At 54.0% G+C, this 21,846-nt stretch overlaps 1 protein-coding gene across 2 annotated transcripts in view; it reads left to right on the top strand.

The window, feature by feature from the left end:
* The window catches only part of Farp1 (FERM, ARH/RhoGEF and pleckstrin domain protein 1), a 158,295-nt gene extending 138,789 nt beyond the window's left edge, over positions 1-19,506 (top strand). For both annotated transcript variants that reach the window (XM_051195208.1, XM_051195207.1), the window contains exons 16-26: positions 5,240-5,321; positions 8,827-9,064; positions 10,776-10,906; positions 12,636-12,704; positions 12,800-12,889; positions 13,207-13,289; positions 13,369-13,481; positions 13,656-13,822; positions 16,112-16,219; positions 16,993-17,144; positions 18,073-19,506. In XM_051195208.1, coding sequence (XP_051051165.1) covers positions 5,240-5,321; positions 8,827-9,064; positions 10,776-10,906; positions 12,636-12,704; positions 12,800-12,889; positions 13,207-13,289; positions 13,369-13,481; positions 13,656-13,822; positions 16,112-16,219; positions 16,993-17,144; positions 18,073-18,154 — 1,315 coding nt within the window. In that variant the 3' untranslated portion in view covers positions 18,155-19,506. The remainder of the gene's footprint in view (positions 1-5,239; positions 5,322-8,826; positions 9,065-10,775; positions 10,907-12,635; positions 12,705-12,799; positions 12,890-13,206; positions 13,290-13,368; positions 13,482-13,655; positions 13,823-16,111; positions 16,220-16,992; positions 17,145-18,072) is intronic.
* Positions 19,507-21,846: the final 2,340 nt, after the last annotated feature.

Genomic DNA, 21,846 nt, shown 5'->3' with positions numbered 1-21,846 from the left:
GCAAGTTTGTAAAGCATTTATCCGTGCTGCTAGGGCACCAAAACTTCCCAAATACAGCAGCAGCAGCCACCTCCACCTTCTATATCTGGTTCCATCCTGCAGGTACCATCCAATTCCACCTCAGAAGAGCCTAATCATTCCCTGGGACAGTGGCAGACTGGGTATGAATTCTGAAGTCAGCTGGGTTGCCCAGGGACTTAGGATAACTCGGGAAATACTGATGACATGAGACATCGCTCTCCATCTTCTCAGTACTCACGGAACCGCATGGTCCATGGCTGCCTCTTTCCCAGAACTGTCATTCTAACTACACCCTTCACTCTCTCTCCTAACTGGGAGGCACAGAGCGAATGCAGTAAGATTAAAAGGGCTCTGAAGCCACACCCTTCCCCACACCCTTCTCCTGTCACTGGAAAGATCGCTTTATGTGATCACATGTTCAGGAAACATGGCTTATCTTGAGTCCTGGAGCTGTGTGAAATACCCATGTCTGGGTGTGGCACTTTGCATTCTATATCGTGTGTAGTGCGTGGTCATTCAAATTGTCACATGTGACCATCAGAACAGCCCTACATTGTCATCCTATGGAAAACTGCTCAGAACAGGCGTGAGGTCATTAAGCTAAGGCTAGATAGGAACACACACACACACACACACACACACACACACACACACACACACACACACACACACGCGCGCGAAACCGGGTAAGAGATGGTCCTGATCACTGTCCATCCCTTGGCTCTATCCATATGCCCCTGGAACTCTACCTGACTAACACAAGGCTAGTGTGACTGCAAATTCAGTAGTAAAGCTTCACTTTAAGTCACATTAATCTTTAATGGACCTTTGTGGACCACACTGGACAGCACAGTTCTTAAGGCCTAAGCAGGGAAGGGACTTAGGAGTGCAGGCAGGTGGCCAGGTGTGGTTTTCCATTGCAGTGCCCTGGCGCATGGCATTCTTGGCCATTCAAGTGTCCCCGGTGTCTGAGGCAGTCACCAAAAGCAAGACTCAAGGACAGTTCCCCAGCCCTTTGTGCCCTGTGTCAGCAGGTCAGGGCTATCTCTTGTTTGAAAAGTGTCTTCACTAGTGCTAGAATGAAATGCATACTAATCAGGCTTAAAGCACGATGCTCTGAACACAGGGAAGCACGTCGTGGACAGGGAATGGGCCCACCTGGGAAAGTCGGGCATTGAAAGGCCGTAAGAGGTGTGTTTGGGGTACAACGTGAAGGTAACTGCTTATACATCATGTAAATGCTTTTGAAATTGCCTCTACGGCTTGGTTTGGTTTTGGCTGTCCTGGAACTCACTGTGTAGACCGGGCTAGACTCCAACTCAAAGAGATGCTCCTGCCTCTGCCTTCTGAGCTGGGACTAACGGTGTGCCGCCACTCACTGAACTAGCTGGCTTTTTGCATCGCCTCCCTCCCCTACTCGTTCACTCCACATACCAGTACTTGTGTTTACCCGTCTCCTTCATGTGTTGTTCTTTCATTCACGCAGGCACGCCGTATTTCCGTTTACAGTCATAGAAACCATGGGAATAGCAAAGATGAGCAGGTGGTCTTTGGTTTAGGTCTGTTTTCTGGTGGCAGAGAGCATCTAGATGCTGGGTTCTAGCTCCAGACCACGCATTTGGGTCTTGGGTTTTAATCAAGAAGATACCTGTTACAAGAAGAAGGACGTAGGCCGGGGTTAAAGAACATGCTTAGATTTCCTCGGCGGCTCCCTCCAGACACCCCGAGTCCGTGCCTCCCTGCTTTCGCTGAGGAGTCTCCCTCACAGCTAGTCCCCTCACTGGAGAACGCGAAGGTGCCATTACCATCAGGTCCAGCATTCTATGAGCCCTGTCTTTTCCGGTTCCGATAGATTTGGTGATAAACCCGGGTTGGGGCTTGAACAGGAGAGCCAGGGGCTGCTGGTCCTGATGGCTTGGCCCCACCTGCTGCTGCCTCCCTGTCTGTCTGTCTGTCTCCCTGGGGGCTGCTAGGATGTAAACTCCCAGCCCAGGGAGCCCTCCTGAGAGTTGGCTTTGCCCACTGGCAAGTGGTTGCCTTCGCATCCTTTTCTCCCTCCTCCTCCCTGGCTGGCCGGCTGCCACATGGCTACGCTGCTCGTGCTGGTGGAAGGAGTAACCCTTCGGGACCAGAAACCCTCCGAAATGCACGGCATTGGTCTCACATGTGCACACGCACAGTCCTTTGCTGGGGTCACATGCAGTTGCTCTTGGGAGTAAATTAATCGCATTGTGTGGGTCACGGATTTCCTAAGTGAAATTGTCAAAAGAATGTTCAACTCTGTCACTGTGCAGTAATTATCCAGGCAACAACTCCGTGGCCCTGCCTTCCAAACAAGGGCCCCTTTCTCGTAGGGTTAACATCCGGAGGATGTGCTGGACAAGTTATAATTACTTCTTCATGTTCTTGGTAATCAAGTGACCTTTGAGCTGCTCTCAGTAAGAGAAATGCCTTAGATTTGTAGACTTGGAGGCAGCCAGTGTAGGAGAGGCGGCCACACATGAATCCCACATGGGGCAGCGAGACTTTGGGGCGTGTCCCTAGTCCCAGGGGTTTGTCCTGTGTTTGGACTCACTGCTCTGGGAGGGCGGGACACACAGACGCGCCGTGCTGTGCAGAGACTCCGGATGCCTACAGCTTGTTCCCATGACTTCACCCAGAGCTGACACCCAGTGGCTTCATGCTGCATGGTGGGAGGATCGCTAATTCCCACCCAGTGTTCTCTCCACACTCAGAATCCAGTGGTGTGTGTGTGTGTGTGTGTGTGTGAGAGAGAGAGAGAGAGAGAGAGAGAGAGAGAGCACTCTGAAACAAGCAGGTACAGCCGTTGTTTCCCCCATAAAAAGGCCGGGCGGCGGGTGTGGGTGTAGGGGCCACCCCTGTGATTGGGAAGGGGAGGGGGAGGGACATAAACCCCCCCAAAAAAGGAGGGGAGTGAATGTTGTCCCCCCCCCTCCCCCGCGTTTTGTTGTTGGGGGGGGGCGCTGTTCCCCCGGGGGTAACTCGTGCTTTTTGTTACCCGCCCCCCCCCCCCCACCCACCAACCCCCTTTAAATTAAAAAAATAATTTTTTTCTTTAACAACCCTCCCCCGCGCGCCCCCACCGGCAACCCACCTAAATTTTTAGTCCCCTAAAAAAATAAAAATAATTTTTGTGTGGGGGGGGGGGGGGTGGCTTTTTTCTAAAAACCCACAACCCCCCCTTTAGGAAAATTTTTTTTTTGTGGTGTTCTCCTTGTTTTTTATGAACGGGGCGGCGGAGAGGGGATTTTTCCCCCTGAGCCGAGCCCCATGTTGAAAGGGACCCCGAGGGGAAGGCCTTCCCCCCTACCTTACTTTAGGGGGCGTTCCCCTCATCATATTTTTTGTAGGGGCTGGGGCAGAAATGGGTACAAGGCATTCATCATCACCTTTGGCCATCGACCAGTTCTAGCAAGAAAGGCACGTCAGCTAACGGTAACTGGGCCGCTTTGTTCTTGTTCCCTGACCTTCAAGAGTTCCTCGCTTGACTGTGTCTTTCTAAAACTGCAGACTGTCTCCTTGGGTTTTCACCTGAAGAGGGGGGGGGGGGCGGCTTTATTCCACAAAGCCCCTTTCTCTCACTTTTTTTTTTTCGGGCTTCTTCCCCGGGGGGCGCCCCCCAACCCCTGGCCACCCCCCCCCCCAATTTAGGGTTAAGGGGTTTAGGCGGGGGGGGCCCCCGGGCCCCGGTGGTTTTTTTTCCCCTTAACCTAAGCCACGGTCTGTATGGCTCAATAGAAACTCGCTTCCTTTTTTATATTTTTAATCATCAAAGCCATTTAAAGTTATCATTTACACAGTGCAGCTTAGGAAGAAATCACCTTCATAATCATAGGTAAAACTAGAAATGGACCGTTAGGTAAACAGACCGCCTTACAGGGACTCCCCACACCCACTCACACCGCGCCAGATACCAGAGAAAGACGGCACAGCAGAAGCAAAAGACGTCCCTGGGTCTGTGGTCTGGGGGGGGGGGGCTCGCCTGTCCGAAATTCACCCATCAGGGAGTTTCCTCCAGGTGCCTGACACCTGCTGCTCCTCTGACAGGGCCACAGGCAAAGCAGGACTTAGCACTGGCGCACTGGCAAGGATTGCTGGGGAGGAGCCTGGGTCTGCGTCAGGTGTGGGAGTCCTCCCCAGAGGCCCCTGGAAAGTCATCTGAAGGAGAAACATGGGCGCTGAGTCAATAGGTTGGAAGAACAGTCGGGCGTAGAGTTGAAATCACGGCACGGAGAGCAAGATGGAGGAGGAGAGGACAGGAAAGGAAGGCGGCTCCTTGTGGCGCCCCAAAGGACACAGACATCTTGGGAGCGGCCTGGGCAGCAAGGGGAAGTTAGCAGGGGTCTCGCCAGGGTCTCGGCGGCGGGTGGGAGGGAGGTGTTAGGGTGAGCACTGGTTCCATTTGGAGAGGAGAGGATGCATGGTAGTCATAGCAGCGGAGGAAGAGCAGAGCCGCCCAGGGAAGCAGAAGTACCAGCAGCAGGCACCCGTCCACGGGCACAGCGTCCCTGCCTGCCTGGTGCTGAAAGCTGGGGCAGCACCCGTCCACGGGCACAGCCACTCCTGGACTGATGAGGCCTGTGCTTTGCCCCCTCCCCACCTCCACTCCGGCTCCCGGCAGATCTCTGCTGAGCCACAGACAGAGGCAGCCATTAGAGAAGGTGTCACAGGTCTCTGCTGGAGCATCAGGGGCCCCCATCTCCTCCAGGAATGGCTGTTCTCGGCCACACCGCTCCTTCCCAGGGGCTTTCTGCGTGGTTCACTGATTCTGGCTAAGGACTCTTGGGGACAGAAGCCCTGATGGCGGAGTGGTGTCTCGCCCTCGGCCAGTGAGGGCCAGTGTCTCTTAGTCCCACGGATGGAGTGAGTTCAGAAGCCAGCAAGTGCTGGTGCAGTGAACTTTCTGCTGGCCGATCTCACAGCCCCGTGTGTAGAAGGCGAACAGAACCACCGAGGTTCTCCTGTGCACGCAGTGCAATCCTTCTGTTGGTGTGGCTCTTGAGACAGGACTTGCCTCCTGGAATTCTCAACCCTACCACAGCCTCCCAAGTGCTGGTCTCGTGCCCGGATACTCTGTGTGTTTGTTCCCGGGAAAAGCATGTAGGGATCCCTGGACAGGGGTCCAGATGGGTGATGGGAAGGAAGATGTCAAGTGGGTGTTTGATTGCTGACACCGTCTCTACCCTTGCTGCCCCAGGGAAGGCCGCTCAAATGCCCACATCAGGGGAGACTACCAAAGAATCGGGGACGTCCTGCTGAAGAACATACAGGGGATGAAGGTGAGTGGTTGGGGCGGGGGGCGTGGCCGCCTCTGTGGGCGTGGCCCCAGATCTGTGGGGCGTGGCCTCTTCTGTGGGCATGGCCCATCTGTGAGGATGGCTGCCTCTGTGGGCGTGGCCTCTTCTGTGGGCGTGGCCCCAGATCTGTGGGGATGGCTGCCTCTGTGGGCGTGGCCTCTTCTGTGGGCGTGGCTGCCTCTGTGAGCATGGCCCATCTGTGAGGATGGCTGCCTCTGTGGGCGTGGCCCCTTCTGTGGGCGTGACCTTCGACCTGCACAGAGCATCAAGGATGATCATGTTGTCCAACCACCGTCTACATCCTAAGGAATGTTACTGGAGAAAGCACAACAGCTTTCTGGGTCAAAAGCTCAGCACTGTAAACAAGCAGTGGGTATTTATACATAGGTCCTTCGTGACCTTAAAAATGTGCCCAAATTCTGAACCCCAAAATCACCAAGACACCCATTCTGATGCAAAAGCAAAGCGTGGTTTATTGTTTAACGAGTTAACTGTTTTAACTCAGGGACCCCTCATTCATTCAACATGGCAGGTGGGATGAGAAGGGCCCGGGGAACCGTGAGGCAGGGAATTTATTGGGGTGTACAAGGGGAGTGTCTAGGGTCTGCAACAGCCTCGGGATTGGTGCTCTTCAGGGCTTGGGCAACCTGTCCTGCACTGATTGGTCAACTGGTTGTTCTGGCCCATAGGCCCTCCCGGGGCAGTTGCTATGCTCTGAAGGTCACTGTTACACCCCTTTTCCCATAAAGCATGTCCAGAGCCTGCCAGCTGACTTCTGATTGGTTCCTTGCCATGTGGAGGGAATCTGACCTCCTAGTCAGGCAAGGTCAGGAAGCTCACACAGCACATTTCAGAGTCAGGGGTGTATGTCATGCTGGGTCTTTGCTGCAGCCTGTCATGGCTGCTAAATCAGGGGGCTGGGTGAGGGTCTGGGCCCTTCAGAAGTCAGTGCTCACAAAACTGCACATTTTGCTCTCAGTCCACTGTTTTGGCTTCCTTGTATGTGACAAAGCCCTAGGTGCCAAACTATCTGGGCATTCCAGTAAATTCTGTGTCTTTAAATCCATCTGAGGCAAGAACTATTTTAAACAGTATCTACAGTGAATGTATGTACCCGAGAGCTAAGGAGCATTAGCCCCAAATCCCCTCCTACAAATGCCGGAGATTGCAGTTCATTTGGACACATTTAGCAGAGCCTGTGATATGGAAGGATGATTCACACTGCTCGTCTGCTGAACGCATCTGTGTTTTGCATTTTTAAGAGGTCTTGTTCAGTCTGAGCTGCTGGGGCATGTTCATAACCTCAGGACCCAGTAACTCTCCCAGAAAAAGAATGATCCCTAAGAAGGCAGCCGCTCATGCTGCCATCATGATGGTATGTCCAGCCAGCGGCTAGTCCGACCAACCCTCACTCCATGGTAAATGAGAACCTACTACATGGGAGGGCCCTCACAGAACTGGGGCTCCTGTGTGGTTTGGATTCATTCCCATTGTCTATTTGGCTAGCTTGCTGTGTTAGGATGAAGAGCTACTCAAGACTTTTCTTATCAGCCTCTTGCTCGCTCGCTCTCTCTCTCTCTCTCTCTCTCTCTGTGTGTGTGTGTGTGTGTATAGAGGGGAGGTATGTATGGAGTGTGTATGTGTTATGTGTGGTGTATGTGTATGGTACATGTGGACATGTGTATGTGGTTTCAGTTTGTGTGTTGCTGGGAGATTGAGCCTAGGGCCCCATAGATAACAAGCAAACATGGTCAGCCATGTCTCCAGCTCTCCCTAGGTTTTTTCTTGTTTTGTTCTGTTTTTTAAAGACAGTATTTCCTGTGTAACAGACTCTGGCTGTCCTGGAACTCACTCTGTGATCCTCCTGCCTCTGCCTCCCGAGTACTGGGATTAAAGGCGTGCCACCGCCTAGCACTCCCAAGTTTCTTAACCAAGACCAGGATGTAACTTACTCGGTCCTGAGCATCCTTCACTGTCCAGCGTGTCCTAGCTCACCGTGCTGCAGTGAGGGAGATTGTGGAGTTAGGTGCAAATCAGCAAAGCAAGACTACTAGCCTGGCAGGCCCACAGCCGCGTCTTAGTCTGTGAGGCGGATGCACAGAACGTGAGGTTGTACCATTAGACACCTCTGGGAGTCTTTTAAAAATACATTTTGAGTTTTCAGTGCGATTTTAACTTTTCCCTCCCACACACCCCACACTCATGGTTTCCACCAATCTTATCACTTTTCACGTTAAAATACAGGTAAGGTTGATGACCCAGAATTGCTGTATTGTCACCGTGTACACCCTTCAGTCCCTCCTGGGCTTGCTCTTGGTATGGTGACGAGCACCCACATGACAGTATCATACAGGTCCATTTTAAGCAATGCCTTTAACAAAAAACAACCATGGAGCTGGGCCTGGTGGCGCAGGCCTGGGATCCCAGCTGTTCAGAAGGCTGAGGCAGGAAATCCTCAAGTTCAAGCCCCCTGCCGCCCTGCTCACCACGCCCACAACGGTCTCGCCACCTTGGTAGTTTATCGTTGTCCTCTGGATGCCTGCGGTCGGAATGGCCCAGACACAGCCTGGTCTAGCTGGCTGCTTGGGCTTCTCATTGCTCCATGATGTTACTTGGTTACCACGGCGCGTCCCGGTACTGCCGAGTCCTAAGATGTCTCTTCTCGCGCTGCATGCTTCCCCGCAACCCATTCTAGTTCCCACTTTCCTGACAAATCAAATCAAACTCTCCTTGTTTGGGAGCATAACCTCAGGAGGGGTGGGAGTTGTCTGACCCCCCCACCCCCACGCAGAGACATCTCCTTGACTGTTGTTCGCAGCCACCATGTGGCCTTCTCGTGCCCGATTGCCAGGTGCCCCCACCCTCTTCCCACCAGAAGCCACTATTCCGCCTTCCTCCGTTAACCAGCCTGGGAGACCTAAAAATACCCCATTGCCTGTGCTGAGCGGGGCGTGTCTCCTCTTTCTGCGGGCTGGCGTTCTGTGCTCCTCGGGTTCTGTGGCGTTTCAGGGACTTGCCAGCAATACCACGGGGGGTTTACAGCATGCGGCTCTTTGGAAGCAAACTAAAAATAGACCAGGGAGGGCACTGGCGGCCTTTCTGAGGAGCTGAGTTACAGCTCACATTCCGTCTGCTTGGTCACTTTGTTCCGCCGTGGGCTTTATTACAAAGTGTGGAGGGAAGCGGCAGGCGGCGTCTAGAAATGCAGCGATTCCTGCGCCACCTCCCCCCAACCAGGCACTAAGTGAACTGCATTTGAGCATCGCCTAGCCTAGCAGTCGCACGGGAAACACACGCCCAGATGGCATCCGTCACACGCGCCCTCGCTGTGTGTGCTGCCGTGCACGGCGCCGTCCCTGTCCTCATAACATGACCATCTGAAAACAGTGAACCACAATAAAGTGAGGGGCACAAGGGTTTTCTGTGTCTCCGAAGTCACACCGGTGTGAACGAGCTGACCGGGGCCGCCCCTCCCTTCCTCCCTCAGCACCTGGCAGCCCACCTGTGGAAACACAGTGAGGCCTTGGAGGCACTGGAGAACTCCATCAGGGGCTCCCGGCGGCTGGAGCACTTCTGCCGGGACTTCGAGCTGCAGAAGGTGTGTTACCTGCCACTCAACACCTTCCTCCTGCGCCCTCTGCACCGGCTCATGCACTACAAGCAGGTCCTGGAGCGGCTGTGCAAGCACCACCCTCCTAGCCACGCTGACTTCAGGGACTGCCGAGGTAAGGATCCGTGCACATGCCCGACGACCCACAGGCGTCCGCAGGCTGCGCACTCTGGGAGGGCTCTCTGGACCATCTGCTGTGGTAGCATGCCAGTTTCCCGTCGTGTGATGGTTACATCTTCATCTTCCGACGGGAACGTGATGTTGCTAGTTGGGCTATCTTTTCTTCCCTGCTTGTACACACACACCCTCTCCTTTGAGCCCAGGTGGTCAGGCAGACATGGCGCTGCTGGCTGCAGCTTGGTCAGAAGGGAACGAGAAATAGACTGACACATTGGGAGGTGTCTTGAGTGTATATGAGACCCCAAAGCCCACCCCCACAGTGACACACTTCCTCCAACAAGGCCACACCTCCCAATAGTGCCATTCCGTATGAAGTTAGCATCCAAACTGCCACAGACACACACAAGAGCCTTTCTAAAACATCAACAACTACACAAAGCATCTGCGTGAAGTGTTTTATCCCAAGGCTGTAGGACCCGTACAGCCAAAAACGGCTATGATTGACATGAATTGTTGCTTCTCTTTTTTAATTTAATTGCACAATTCTGGACCACAAGTGCTGTAGACGTCAGCATCACGTTGCAATATCAAAAGGTTGGGCCACCCCCCCCCTGTCCAGGTTCTGGTCCCACACACAAGGTAGACTGTTCTCTTCCCTGGGGGTGGGGAGAGGAGAGAGCTGGGAATGAGCTGAGCCAAGAGGAAAGGGATGTGTGAAGAGTCCCCAGATGGGCACATACTCAGGCCCAAAGGAGACAGGGTCTGGGCAACATTCCGGAAAGTAGATGCTCTTGGTATGGAATGGAGAGGGGGAAGCAGAAAGGAGGCTGAAGCCACACACACAAGCCAAACATCAGTCTGCAAATCCTGCATGGCCTTGCCCGGGAGCAGAGCAAAGATCTCACAGGGGCGTGTGAGCCTTGAGACTTCATCTAGAAGGTACGGTGAAGCCCTACACATAGGTTTGTGTTTGAGACAGGGTCTCGTTGTGTAGCAGCAGCTGTCCTGGAACTGGCTGTGAAAACCAGGCTGGCCTAGAACTGCGGTCTCTACCTCCCTAAGGCCGGGATTACATGTGCACTACCAACCTGTCTCTGCATCCACTTTTGAAACAGACTTGAGGGAGAAAAGTCGGGTGTCGGGGAGCAGATGCTCAGGGCACACGGTTGCTGCTGCTGCCTGTGGACCTCGGTGTGTGACCCCAGCCTCCTGGGTCCGTGGCGGCCTTCATTACCCTTCTGGTCGAATCTTCTCTCCTAGAGCCTTAACCTCTGCCTGACCCTCACATTGGGCCACTGTCTCTCTGGCCTCATCTCATGGCTTTGGTATTACCAGTCAGTTGTGCCAGCACGGGATGGCTAAAGGCCGCTGTCAACTTTTAAGGATGTCACCCACAAGGGGAGGGCTGTGCCACCCTCGGCCAGCTTGCTCTCTCTCTCTCTAGTACTTCGGGGGCTCATTTGGACTAAAGTGCTACCTGAGGTGGTGGCCTTGCTGATGAGGGACTGGGATCCAATGACAGAGGCTGGGCCAAGACACCGCCGTTGCCACCCTGAGCCTCCTGCTGGGTCAGGTCTGGGGATGCATGTCTGAGGCCTGCCTGGAGCTTGCCACACAGCCTGAGACGGGGCATCCTGTGACGTGGCCATCTGGAGCACTGGCCGAAGGCCCTGACTATGCTAACCTGCATTTGTTCCCTTCCTCAGCTGCACTGGCCGAGATCACAGAGATGGTGGCACAGTTGCATGGTACGATGATCAAGATGGAGAACTTCCAGAAGCTCCATGAGCTCAAGAAAGATCTGATTGGCATCGACAATCTTGTGATCCCTGGAAGGGTAAGCTCAGGGTTGGAGTAATGCCAGAGACTGTGTCAGGGCAGGAACTTGTGTGTGTGCGCGCACACGCGCATGGATGCAAGTTTATCTCTGAGGTGCTTCTCGGGTGTAGCTCACCTCAGCTACTTTTGTGTTTTTGAGAGTCTTTTACTAGCCTGGGCCTTACAGAGTAGGCTAAGCTCAGTGGCCACCGAGCCCCAGGGATGCCCATCTCCGCCTTCCCAGCACCAGAATCACAAATGGATAGCAAGCACTTTACCAAGAGATTCCCTAGTCCAGTGGACTCCATATACTTTACATTGTTTGAACATTATAAAACACGCAGTGAATTGCAGTAGCCTGCTGTGGCTTCAGGGTTAGCAATAGTCTCCTGTTGCGGGTGGAACTTCCTGTGAGATGTGGGCCATATCCTCTCTGACAGACCACAAGGTATTAAACGCTCATTTAGTGTGTAGTCCCTGGTTATAGTGTGACCTGAGTCTGACCATTTGGAAAGCGTGTGGCTGCCTTAAGTAAAAACGCTGACAAAGACCAGAATACGCTGAAGTCCCCAGCAAGAAGGCATTGTACATACACACACACACACACACACACACACACACACACACACACACACACACACACACACACACACCAGGGCAGGAGGGCAGGGCATTCTAGGTTAGATACTACCTATGTGGTTCTCCTAATCTGCACAGACAGACAGACGTGTCTCTCTCTCTCGCTGAGGAATATGATTCTTCGTGAGAATGGCAATCTGATCACTAGGGTCAGTGCAGACAGACGGTCTGGACCTTCCTGCCCATTGAAGTACTGTCAGAGTACTCTGAGACCAATGCATCTGGGCTTGCCATGACTAACTGTGGCTAACTGAGCCCAGCCTACCCCACAGCAGTATTCTAACCCTGGACATGGCAGCCAACATCCCAGAACCACAAGGATGTGCCGGGTGCTCTTGGACAAGTTTCTTAGTCATTTTGCTGAACATGGGCATATCACTGAACTTCATGCTCCCGTGTGTCAGACACACGCCACCCGCAAAGGGACCTCATTTACACGTGAGGTGGAGTCACCATGCCCCCCACCACCCTAGTGTAGTTGGCTGAGTATGGGAAGGGGGGGAGAACTCGGAGATTGACCTGCCTCTGCCTCCCAAATGATGGAATTAAGGCATGTGCTGCCGTGCCCAGACTAAGATGGGAGTCTTGCCAGGCTGGTCCCCAACTCCTAGGCTTCTGACCCTCCTGCCTCTGCCCCTGAAATATCTGGAATTACAGCCAAACACACTAGCTTAAGATGATGGGGCATGTCCTGCTGTGGATATGTTTCTCTTACTGGGTGATGAATAAAACACTATGCCCAATAGAGGCAGGGAGAGGAGGAGAATTCTGGGAAAAGTAAGCCAGAAAGAGTCGCCATGTAAGGACCCAGAAGAGAGGACACACCAGCCATTCTCTGGTAAGAGAAGACCACATGGCAACACATAGATTAAGACGGAGCTAGCCAAGCCCTAGTCATCGGCCAACGTTTAATAACAGCATCCGTGCTTATTTGGGGCTAGAACCGCTGGGGGCCAAGATGGGTAAGAGAGACATAAAATCTACCACTCGTAACCAGTGATGTCTGTAGTGGTCATGGGGCAGGGTTCATGGTGAGAAGGCCAGCAGCATCCAGGCACCGGTGCAGGTTCCCACACGATCGGTAAACCGAGGCCCTGTCTGTTCCACAGGAGTTCATCCGCCTGGGCAGCCTCAGCAAGCTCTCCGGGAAGGGACTCCAGCAGCGAATGTTCTTTCTGGTGAGTGGGACAAGCCGTCTGTCCACGCACGCCCTTTGGGGGACTGAGAGGTAAGAAGGGACCCGTCAGCCCACACACTCTGCTTGTCCCTCCAGTTCAACGATGTCCTGGTGTACACCAGCCGGGGGCTGACGGCATCCAATCAGTTTAAAGTCCACGGCCAGCTCCCGCTCTATGGCATGACGGTAAGTATCCAGCGCCAGCAGATACTTCCGTGTCCTTTGACGAGGAGGAGCCTGGAAACACTACCGCTGCTGCACGGAGGCCACAGGATGGCCTTTCTAGAATCCAGGGCAAGTTCACTTGAGCCGTTGGGCCCCTCCTCAGAAGGTGGGGAGGAGGAATTGATGAGGCAGCATGATCCCTGACCTCCCCTGACTGTAGGAATGGGCCCCTGAGTCCCGCTATGGTTTCTGCCTTTACCGTCTGGTATTAAGTTTGGCGAGCGTCTACGGATGCACCAAGTGCTTGCCGCTCAGCACTGACTTGAACTCTTCCACAGATCGAGGAGAGTGAAGAGGAATGGGGTGTGCCTCACTGCCTGACCCTGCGGGGCCAGCGCCAGTCCATCATCGTGGCCGCCAGGTAACCCCCGAACCCGACTCTTACTGGTTTACCTTTGACCTTCCATGGTGTGAAACACTGACGTCATCTCTGTCACCAGTTCCCGGCCAGAGATGGAAAAGTGGATGGAAGACATCCAGATGGCCATTGACCTGGCAGAGAAAACCAACGGGCCCGCCCCTGAGCTCCTGGCCAGCAGTCCCCCGGAGAACAGTGAGTATTGTGCGAGTGCCCAAGGCCAGGGCCAGCAGGAGTGTCCACAGCTTCAGGGAGGGAGAGATCACACGTGGAGGGGGGCGTGGCGGGGGCAGCCCCCACCCTCCAGCATGATGGGAGAGCTTGCATAGGAGGAATGGTACCAGTGTAGCCTTTGGTGGCTTCCTGCAGAGTCCCCAGATGAGGCCACAGGGGCCGACCAGGAGTCGGAGGATGATCTGAGTGCTTCGAGAACCTCGCTGGAGCGCCAGGCCCCGCACCGCGGCAACACGCTGGCGCACGTGTGCTGGCACCGCAACACCAGTGTGTGCATGGTGGATTTCAGCATCGCCGTGGAGGTAGGTGGGAGCAGGGGCGGGCGGCCTCTGGCGGGTGTCCGGAGCTCACCGAGGATGCGCTGAGCCTGGCCTGGCTGCGGTGTGAGCATCCGGAGCTGTGCCCAGCTCCACCCCTTTGAAAATGCAGGGACCGGGCTGTCATTTCCTGCCCGTGAGCCCTGCAATCGTCCTTTGCTCTCCACGTTTCCTCTTACTTCAGGGAATCAGTGGGGAAGGGTTTGCACACCTATCGACGGATGTGGCCTGTGACGGGTCCCTGGAAATTAGGTGTGTCAGGGGACAGCCAGGTCTGAAAGTGGATGAGGGGGTGCGAGCAGGTCACAGGTCAAGGAGGCCCTCTGGATGGGCTGTGACTCATGCCTGAATCGCTGCTTTGAAGGTGAGCCTTTCACTCAAAGCTTCTAGATTTTTCCAAATCCCATTGCAAAGCAGCCCCCGCATAGCCTGGGAACAGCAAAGCTGTTTCCTGTCATTACCAACAGCACCTTCCACCTGTGCGAGGCTCTAGTCCCCTCTAGGCATGGCGTCCGCTCGCTCGTGTCTTCATCTTCAGTGACTCAGGAGGGGTAACTTCTACCGGAAAGTCTGCACTCTTTAAAATGTACCCCGCGCTAACTCCTGACTTGCCTGGGCCATATAAAGGGAGCCAAGGACGGTGGCAGCTTGCTGGTCCTTTGATCTAAAGGGAAGGGAAACAGGCCACAATTTCTTAAGCTAAAAACCTAAGGCCCCTGCTCTCCCACACCTTTCCTGTCCTCGTGAGTGTGGTAGCCTTGGTGACCAGCGGTCACATTTCCAACTCCCTGCCTAATGAGAGGCTGCTGGCTTAACTTCCCTTGGCCTCACTTCTTAGATACCTTCCCAATCGGATCCTTCACTTCTAAACTTCCACCTCTCCACATCCTGGCGATACCTGGGCTATTCGAGGGGCAAAAACCAGTGCTGGGGTACAGAGGCACAGGCTCCGCCCCAGGCTCTTACCTGTGTGGTCAGGGGTGTGCAGAATACTATCAGCCTGTTTACAGCCCAGTTTGATACAATCCCAGGCCCTGGAGCGGGGGGGGGGGGGGGGACGGTAGACCTGAACCTGTAGTAGAGGCTGGGGTTGGAGGACAGTAATATCCGTCATCCCTGAATGACAATGTTAGGCTGCCCGCCTCACGACATGACAAGACTCGCTACTGCCCGAAGCTCCAGCTTCCCTTCCATGCAGGTGGTGGCTCCCAGGTGGATGGATGGCTGAAGGTCTCCGTGGTGTGGTGTGGGCAGAGCCCCTTCTCTCACCAGAGTCCTCTTCCATCAGAGTAGCTGAAGCACAGAACTTCTCAGTGTCTCCATGCCAGTTTCTATCCTCTGGGGTCTTAAGTGTGGCGGTGTTCAGGTTATCATAGGCCTGTGAGTGCAGTGCCCAGGGAAGCCAAGAGGGTGTCAAGCCCCCTGAAACTGGAGTTACTCGGGCCATTGTGTGCTGCCTGATGTGGGAACCCAACTCAGGTCCTCTGTAAGGACAGGCTGTGCTCCGAGCTGCCGATCTCTCTGCAGCCCGGTTATGTTATTTAACTGTGCAGTAATAGACACAAATCTGCCCACCTAACCGTTCCCGTTGCACTGTGGGGGTCCTGTTAATTACACTCCAACTTCTCAGTGCCCGCTGCTAATGTCCTCTTGACGGGGGGTGGAAGGTTGGCCCAGATGGTCCTCTTTGCTGCCTTTGGGAGCTGGTGACAATGTCTGCTGCAAGATTGCCCTGTTGAATTCTTACAGGAAATGGAGGATGTAAGGGTGTCGTGAAGCAGGGGCTGGGAGTGGCTTCTCCACCATCCCACTAGGTGGCAGCATAGAGCTGTTCAGGAGGGCCACCTTCAGTCCTGCCTCCCAGAGAACAGAATCCCTGTGGCTTGGAACTGACCGCCTGCTCTGTGAAAAGCCATCCAAGTCCCAGCCTCTGTGACTCTCTTGCCTTTTCCAGCTCACTGGCTGGCCAGCCCTGGTATTCTGACTCCCTGTAACCTCTGTTTCTGCTCTTGCATGGTGTCCCCAAATCGCTTCTGCAGGACACCACACCTAGGACTGAGGGTCCTTCTTAACTAATTACAATACCTGCAACCACCACCACACCTAACAAAGTCACATTCAAGGGTGACCAGAGCAGGAACTCAACACCTGTGACCGGTGACAAGAATCCAACCCGATGAACTCTCTATGCAATGCTACGCTCTCAGTACCCACCCCCACCCACGGAGGCTGCCTGGAGATAACCTGCCTATCTCCTGATGTCCCCCCTTTCAGAACCAGCTGTCGGGGAACCTGCTGAGGAAATTCAAGAACAGCAATGGGTGGCAGAAGCTCTGGGTAGTGTTCACCAACTTCTGTCTGTTCTTCTACAAGTCACACCAGGTAAGTGCCCCCTGAGTCACAGGCAGAGGGAAGTGTGCACCTCCAGGGTCAGCCATGTCCACCAGGGACCTTCCTTCCTCACTGCTGCTCAGAAAGGGGGGAGGCGAGTTTGCTTCCTCTGCCTACGGAATTAAAAGGCAGGAAAGAAGTGTAAGCAGGGGTCCAGTGAGCTCCTCTCCGTGTTCTTGAATTTAAGAGGAGACACACGCAAACAGATGCCCGGGAACAAAGAACCCAAGTGGGAATTTAACAGATTATACCCTCTCAAAGGAAGATAGCAGGGCAGGCAAGCCATCAACCACACAGCTTCTGGGAGAATGGAGGCCAGCCCCACAGTCTGGGAGGGGAAAGGAGCAAGGAAGCCCAAAGCCGTGGTAGGGAGTTTAAGACCAGCACCCCAAAGTATAAGGCTGATGAGAAAACAGTTTGCTTTTCTGAGTCAGGACTCAGGAAGACGGACCGCATGGTGGTCAGGGCACTGTACTCTGGGCAGACGCTGGCAAAGAAAAGTGTGCACACGTCATCTTTAGGAAAACACACCTTCCTTGGGGTAGCTCCTAACCAGGGGCCTGACTTGTGCCCTTCAGAGAGAAGACAAGAACATGTCTCCTCCTCGAGGGAGACTCTACCCCTTACAGATCCATTAATGGACGGGACATACCATGTTGGCCAACGCTGGCCTCCTCTGACTTACTCCTGAGCTGGAACCCTCGGTCAGGGCAGCAGCAGCGCTGACCTCTTCCTCAAAGCCGCCTCCTCTGTGCCCTCTTTAGGACAGTCACCCCCTCGCCAGCCTGCCCCTGCTGGGCTACTCACTCACCATTCCGTCCGAGTCTGAGAACGTTCACAAGGACTACGTCTTCAAGCTGCATTTCAAGGCCCATGTGTACTACTTCAGGGCTGAGAGCGAATACACGTTTGAGAGGTAGGTGCCCGCCTGCAGGGCAGCGGCGTCGCTAGGGAGGAGTTCCATGTGTGCTGAAGGCTCGCTCCATCTTCCTGCCCCACAGTGTGGCGTCACAGAGGCGGATGCGGTCCCAACCCGTAGTTAGTGACGTAGGTCCTTACCGGGCACGGCGAGCACACGCCAACACTGGGCTGGGTCCGCTACCGTGTGCCCCTTAGACCAGGAAGCTGCAGCAGATCCGCATACAGGGAAGGGGGCTCTCAGGCAAGCCCAATGACGCCAAAGGACCGCGCCCAGAAAGTGAGCTGAGCCTCTGGGTGGAAGAGCCACCTGCACCGGGCTTCATCTAGGCAGGCGCAGGCGGCCAGATTACTGCGTACTCCACAGCGCCACCAGGTATCCAAGGTGACTGGACTATTGGTCATCTACGTGCCGTTTCCCACCTCGGGAGCACGTTCTCTTCTGGCACCAAGCTTTTCTACATCAACAAGCGGTCCCCTAGGAAACGCCCACCAAGGCCAGTCAAACAGCACCTAAGCTGAGTCGCTTGCAAATGAGCCCAGAAAGTTTATCAGTTCTCAGTGTAGACCCTCAACTGCAAAGGCCCAAGGCATGTAGCCTTGGGAGTAGAGTATTCTGAGCATATCCCTGACCCCTGGGAGCTGGTGCCAGTAACACCCTCAACTGAGCCAACTAGCACTATGCTGACTTGGTGTGTCCCAGAGACAGGGCTCCCTCCCCCTATTTATCGCAAGTGTACAAAATGACGGCCCCATTAAGTGGGGCAGGATGGTCTTTGACTGCCTAACGTGAAGTGAGTGACTGTGTCTCCACGGGAACCCTTGCTGAGCTCTGGCCTTCCATTGTCTTTGGAAGTAATAATCATCAAATTAGTGGTGGCATGTAGAGTCACCCGAGGTACTTTATGTCCTCTCTGTTGTTTTAGGTGGATGGAAGTCATCCGAAGTGCCACCAGCTCGGCTTCCCGAGCCCACATTTTGAGTCACAAAGAATCTCACCTGTATTGATGGCTGGACACATCCCTTCCAGCCATAGCTGCTTTCTTGGAGGAAATAATGAAAGCTAGCAGCATCCACACCTGTCTGAACACACTGAGGATCAGCAGAGGCTCTCACCCACCTCCCTCCACAGGACAGTATCTCCAAACCTTGTACTAATCTCTCCTTGGAACAGCCTTTCCCCTCCAGGCAAAGGGGCAGGAGGGCTTGACTTGCCATTCCCGCGGGGTCACTTTAGCTTGTGCCAGTATTGAGACATCGTCATCAGGAGTGCCAAATGACAGTCTACCCCGCAAGCGCGCCCCAGCGCAGGGCCCGCGCATCCCTTCACCTGAAGACACAAGTGCGCTTCTTTTCTTAGGAAGAAATGTGTTCCTTTCGCCCGCAGACCGCTGTTTCCCAAGATGGGTCTCTCCAGTGACTACAACACATAGCGCAGTCTTAAGCAAATGAGATCGTTCTCGGATTTTGTTTTTTTTTTCCAAGTCTTTCTACTTTTATAATAATAGGGCACTCATAGGACTCACTTCCCCTGACTAATAAGCAATTTGTGGCGCACTCCATTCCACTGAGACCCTGGTTTTTTTTTTTTTCCCCTTGGTGGAAGCTGACCAGATTGTTTGCGATTCTTATTTACAAACTGTAGCGGGGTTGTTTTTCCTGTTAAGAGAAGCAGATATCCAGTGCAATACCCGGGCGTCACCGGCACGTGCGTGGCGTGTACACTGGGGGCTCTTAGGCTGTGATGTTTTGCTGTCTGTTTCACAAGCATGAGAAGCTGTATGTCGTTGACCGGGACCGTTTGTGCTGTTAGGTTATGCGGTGTCAGGGGCACTGTGGTGACGGTACGTAGTCCCAGCCCCGCTGACGGGACCCCACTCCTCCAGCGTCATGGTTTGAACCTGCACATTCTCCAGTAGTATCTATCGTGCCTGTCTTCAAGTCTTTTCTCCTCTTATACTCATTCCTTCTGGGCATGGGGTACACATGGGCGACAGCCCACATCCTGTAGATTCCTCTGGGGACTGGCTGCCAAACACTACCTGAGCCTCCCAGTGGAAGAACGTTTGCCTGTTCTCTAGGGTGACTGGGTGGCTGCCATTCCCTTCATGCATAGAGCCTTCTAGAATGCAAGATGGCCACATCAGCACAGTCTTCTCCCAGTGCCCTACATCCCAGCAAGAAACAGACCCACCAATGTCAAGGGGCTGTGGCTGGTGTCCACGACCCACTGAGGGATGAGAAGTGAGATGTGTTAATCATTTGCCTTACAATGTACCAGATGGTTCTAAGTACTAACAAAAGGGAATAAAAATACCTCACGCCACAATCCAGCACACGGAAGTCTGAAGGCCAAACCACCACCTGCGTCTTGTCTTTCTGTGGTGGGCTGGGGGCGGTACTGTGGGGGGGGGGCGCGACACCCAGGCATGGTACCCAGGAAATACAACACTCTGGCACATTGATGAGCAAAGGCTTGGCCAGGAAACACCCAAGTGAGGGGGGAGGGGTTGAAAGGTTTTCACCGCCCACAGCCACTGCTGTGACTCAACCGGGGGACCCCATCACCAGATGCCCACAGTGTTGGTGGTGTGACTCATCCGGGGGACCCCATCACCAGATGCCCAGTGCTGGGGACAGGCCCCGTCGATGTTACCACGTTCCTGAAGGGCTGGAGACAAGATGACTTTCTTCAGCAGTGTGAGTCCAGACCGCCGGCTGGACATGTGGCTCCCATGTGACTGGCACTTCTGACCCCCACACAGCTGCAGAGTGGTAGAAGGAAGAGTCTCACAGCCCCCACCCACCCCCATACACAACAGACAGTCCTGAGAGCTTTATTGGCCTTTAATGACAGCATGGGCATTAGGACTCGCGCTAGAGTCTTTCTGCCTCCATCGCCGCACTTTACAGCAGAGACACAAACCAGGTTTTATAAGAAATATAATGCGTATAAAACTGATACAGGTTTTGCCCAAGAAAAGCATAAAACACTACACAGAGAACAAAGCAGGAACCTTGCTGAGCAACTCAAGAACAGAACAGTGGGCCTCTCCTGTGAAGAACCCCAGCTGCTAGGAACCACAATCTCCCACATTGAACGGTGCCCACTCACACAGGGGTCAGCTCTGAGAAAAAGCAACAACCGGGGAAGGCCATCGTAAGCCGACGCCAGGCACAAGCCTGTAATCCCGGCACTCAGAAGGCCAAGGCAGGAGGGCCCCGAGTTCCTGGCCACCATGAGCTAACCCAATGACAGCCGGTCCCACGACTCTGACCTGCCTGCCTCGCACACTACATGGCACACATTTTCCCCGACCGGAGGCATCGTCACCATCGGAGGCTTTCCCTGTGAACTGTGAACGGCTCGCGTGTGGCACCGAGGGACTTCTGGGTGACGCTGTGAGGCACCATTGACAGTTCTGAGACTGGCGCTGCTCCAAATGGAGGACTAGACGGACACATGGACGCCAGCCAGACGATGCACCCACAGACCATCTCACCGACTCTGAGCAGGTCGCTATAAGCTGTCTCTCTCTCTCTCACACACACACACACACCCAGTCACTATAAGCTGTCACACACACACACACACACACACACACACACACACCCAGTGAAGTTTCTAAAAACCTCTCAAAGGGTCAGGTGCTGTTTCACAAGGAGACACCGCCTGGGAATCCCGTGACTGCAGAGGGCTCACCTGTAGTCTCACAGAAAGCATATGTGTAACCAGGATTTAGTACTCTCAATGGCTCAGCCACACTGGCTAGTATGGCAGGGAACCCCCGGAAAGCACTGACCCAGCACTCACGGCATCCTGGGTTCAAGTCCCAGGATGAGAAACAAGAAAAAAACAAAACAAAAACAGATGGGCTTCACTATCAAAAGACCCGTCACTATCCATTTGTAAAACCGAAGAGCGCTACCCGCTAGAAATGCCAGCCGCCCTCCGGGACCCTCTTCAAGTCGGACACAGCAGGCTCCAGAGCGCACGCGTCTCCGCATGAGTCCTGCAACAGCCTTTGGTCACTGCATCAGGCCTGACTCAGGGACACAGCACTCCAGTGCAGAGCACTCTAGAAAACACAAAACATCCTCAAACTTCACTGATCGAGGGGACACTAGCTCTAAGATAACAGCACGAGGCCAAAGCCATGGCTCAGCCGACAAAGCACTGCCTGCTCTCGCACAGGACCTGGATCCAGTTCCCAGCACCCACACGGCAGCTCACAGCTACCTGTAACTGCAGTCCCAAGGGATCCAACTCCCTCTTCTGGCCTGCACACATGTGATGCACAGACATGCAGACTCAAAAACAAAAAAAAAAAAAAAACAAAAACAGTAACAACCGTGGCTCTATTTCCCCAGCCAAAATGTATCCTTGGTTGAAATTATTCATCCAAGCCAAATCTACTTCTAGTAGACTATCACGATTTAATAGTCTAAAAACCCAGACCCCATTTAATCTAAGCAGTCATCTCACAGCCCACACCCCTGGCCTTGGGCTACCCTTGCTGTAACATCGAGGCGACCACACACCCCGCAAGGCCAAGCAGACATCCCCAAGTTCCTGGTCCAAAACTATCTTCCCTGAGACCCAGCACTCCAACAAGAGGACATAATTAGCAACAAAAACACTACAGAGCTCTGAGGAAGACTTGCAAGAGCTGCCCTGAGAACCCGAGAAGTCCCATCCT

The sequence above is a fragment of the Phodopus roborovskii genome, unplaced genomic scaffold (genome assembly GCF_943737965.1).
Source record: "Phodopus roborovskii unplaced genomic scaffold, PHOROB, whole genome shotgun sequence".
In the NCBI taxonomy this organism is placed as follows: Eukaryota; Metazoa; Chordata; class Mammalia; order Rodentia; family Cricetidae; genus Phodopus; species Phodopus roborovskii.
The sequence above is the reverse complement of the archived record's forward strand: the minus strand, read 5'-3'. Positions and strand labels throughout refer to the sequence as shown.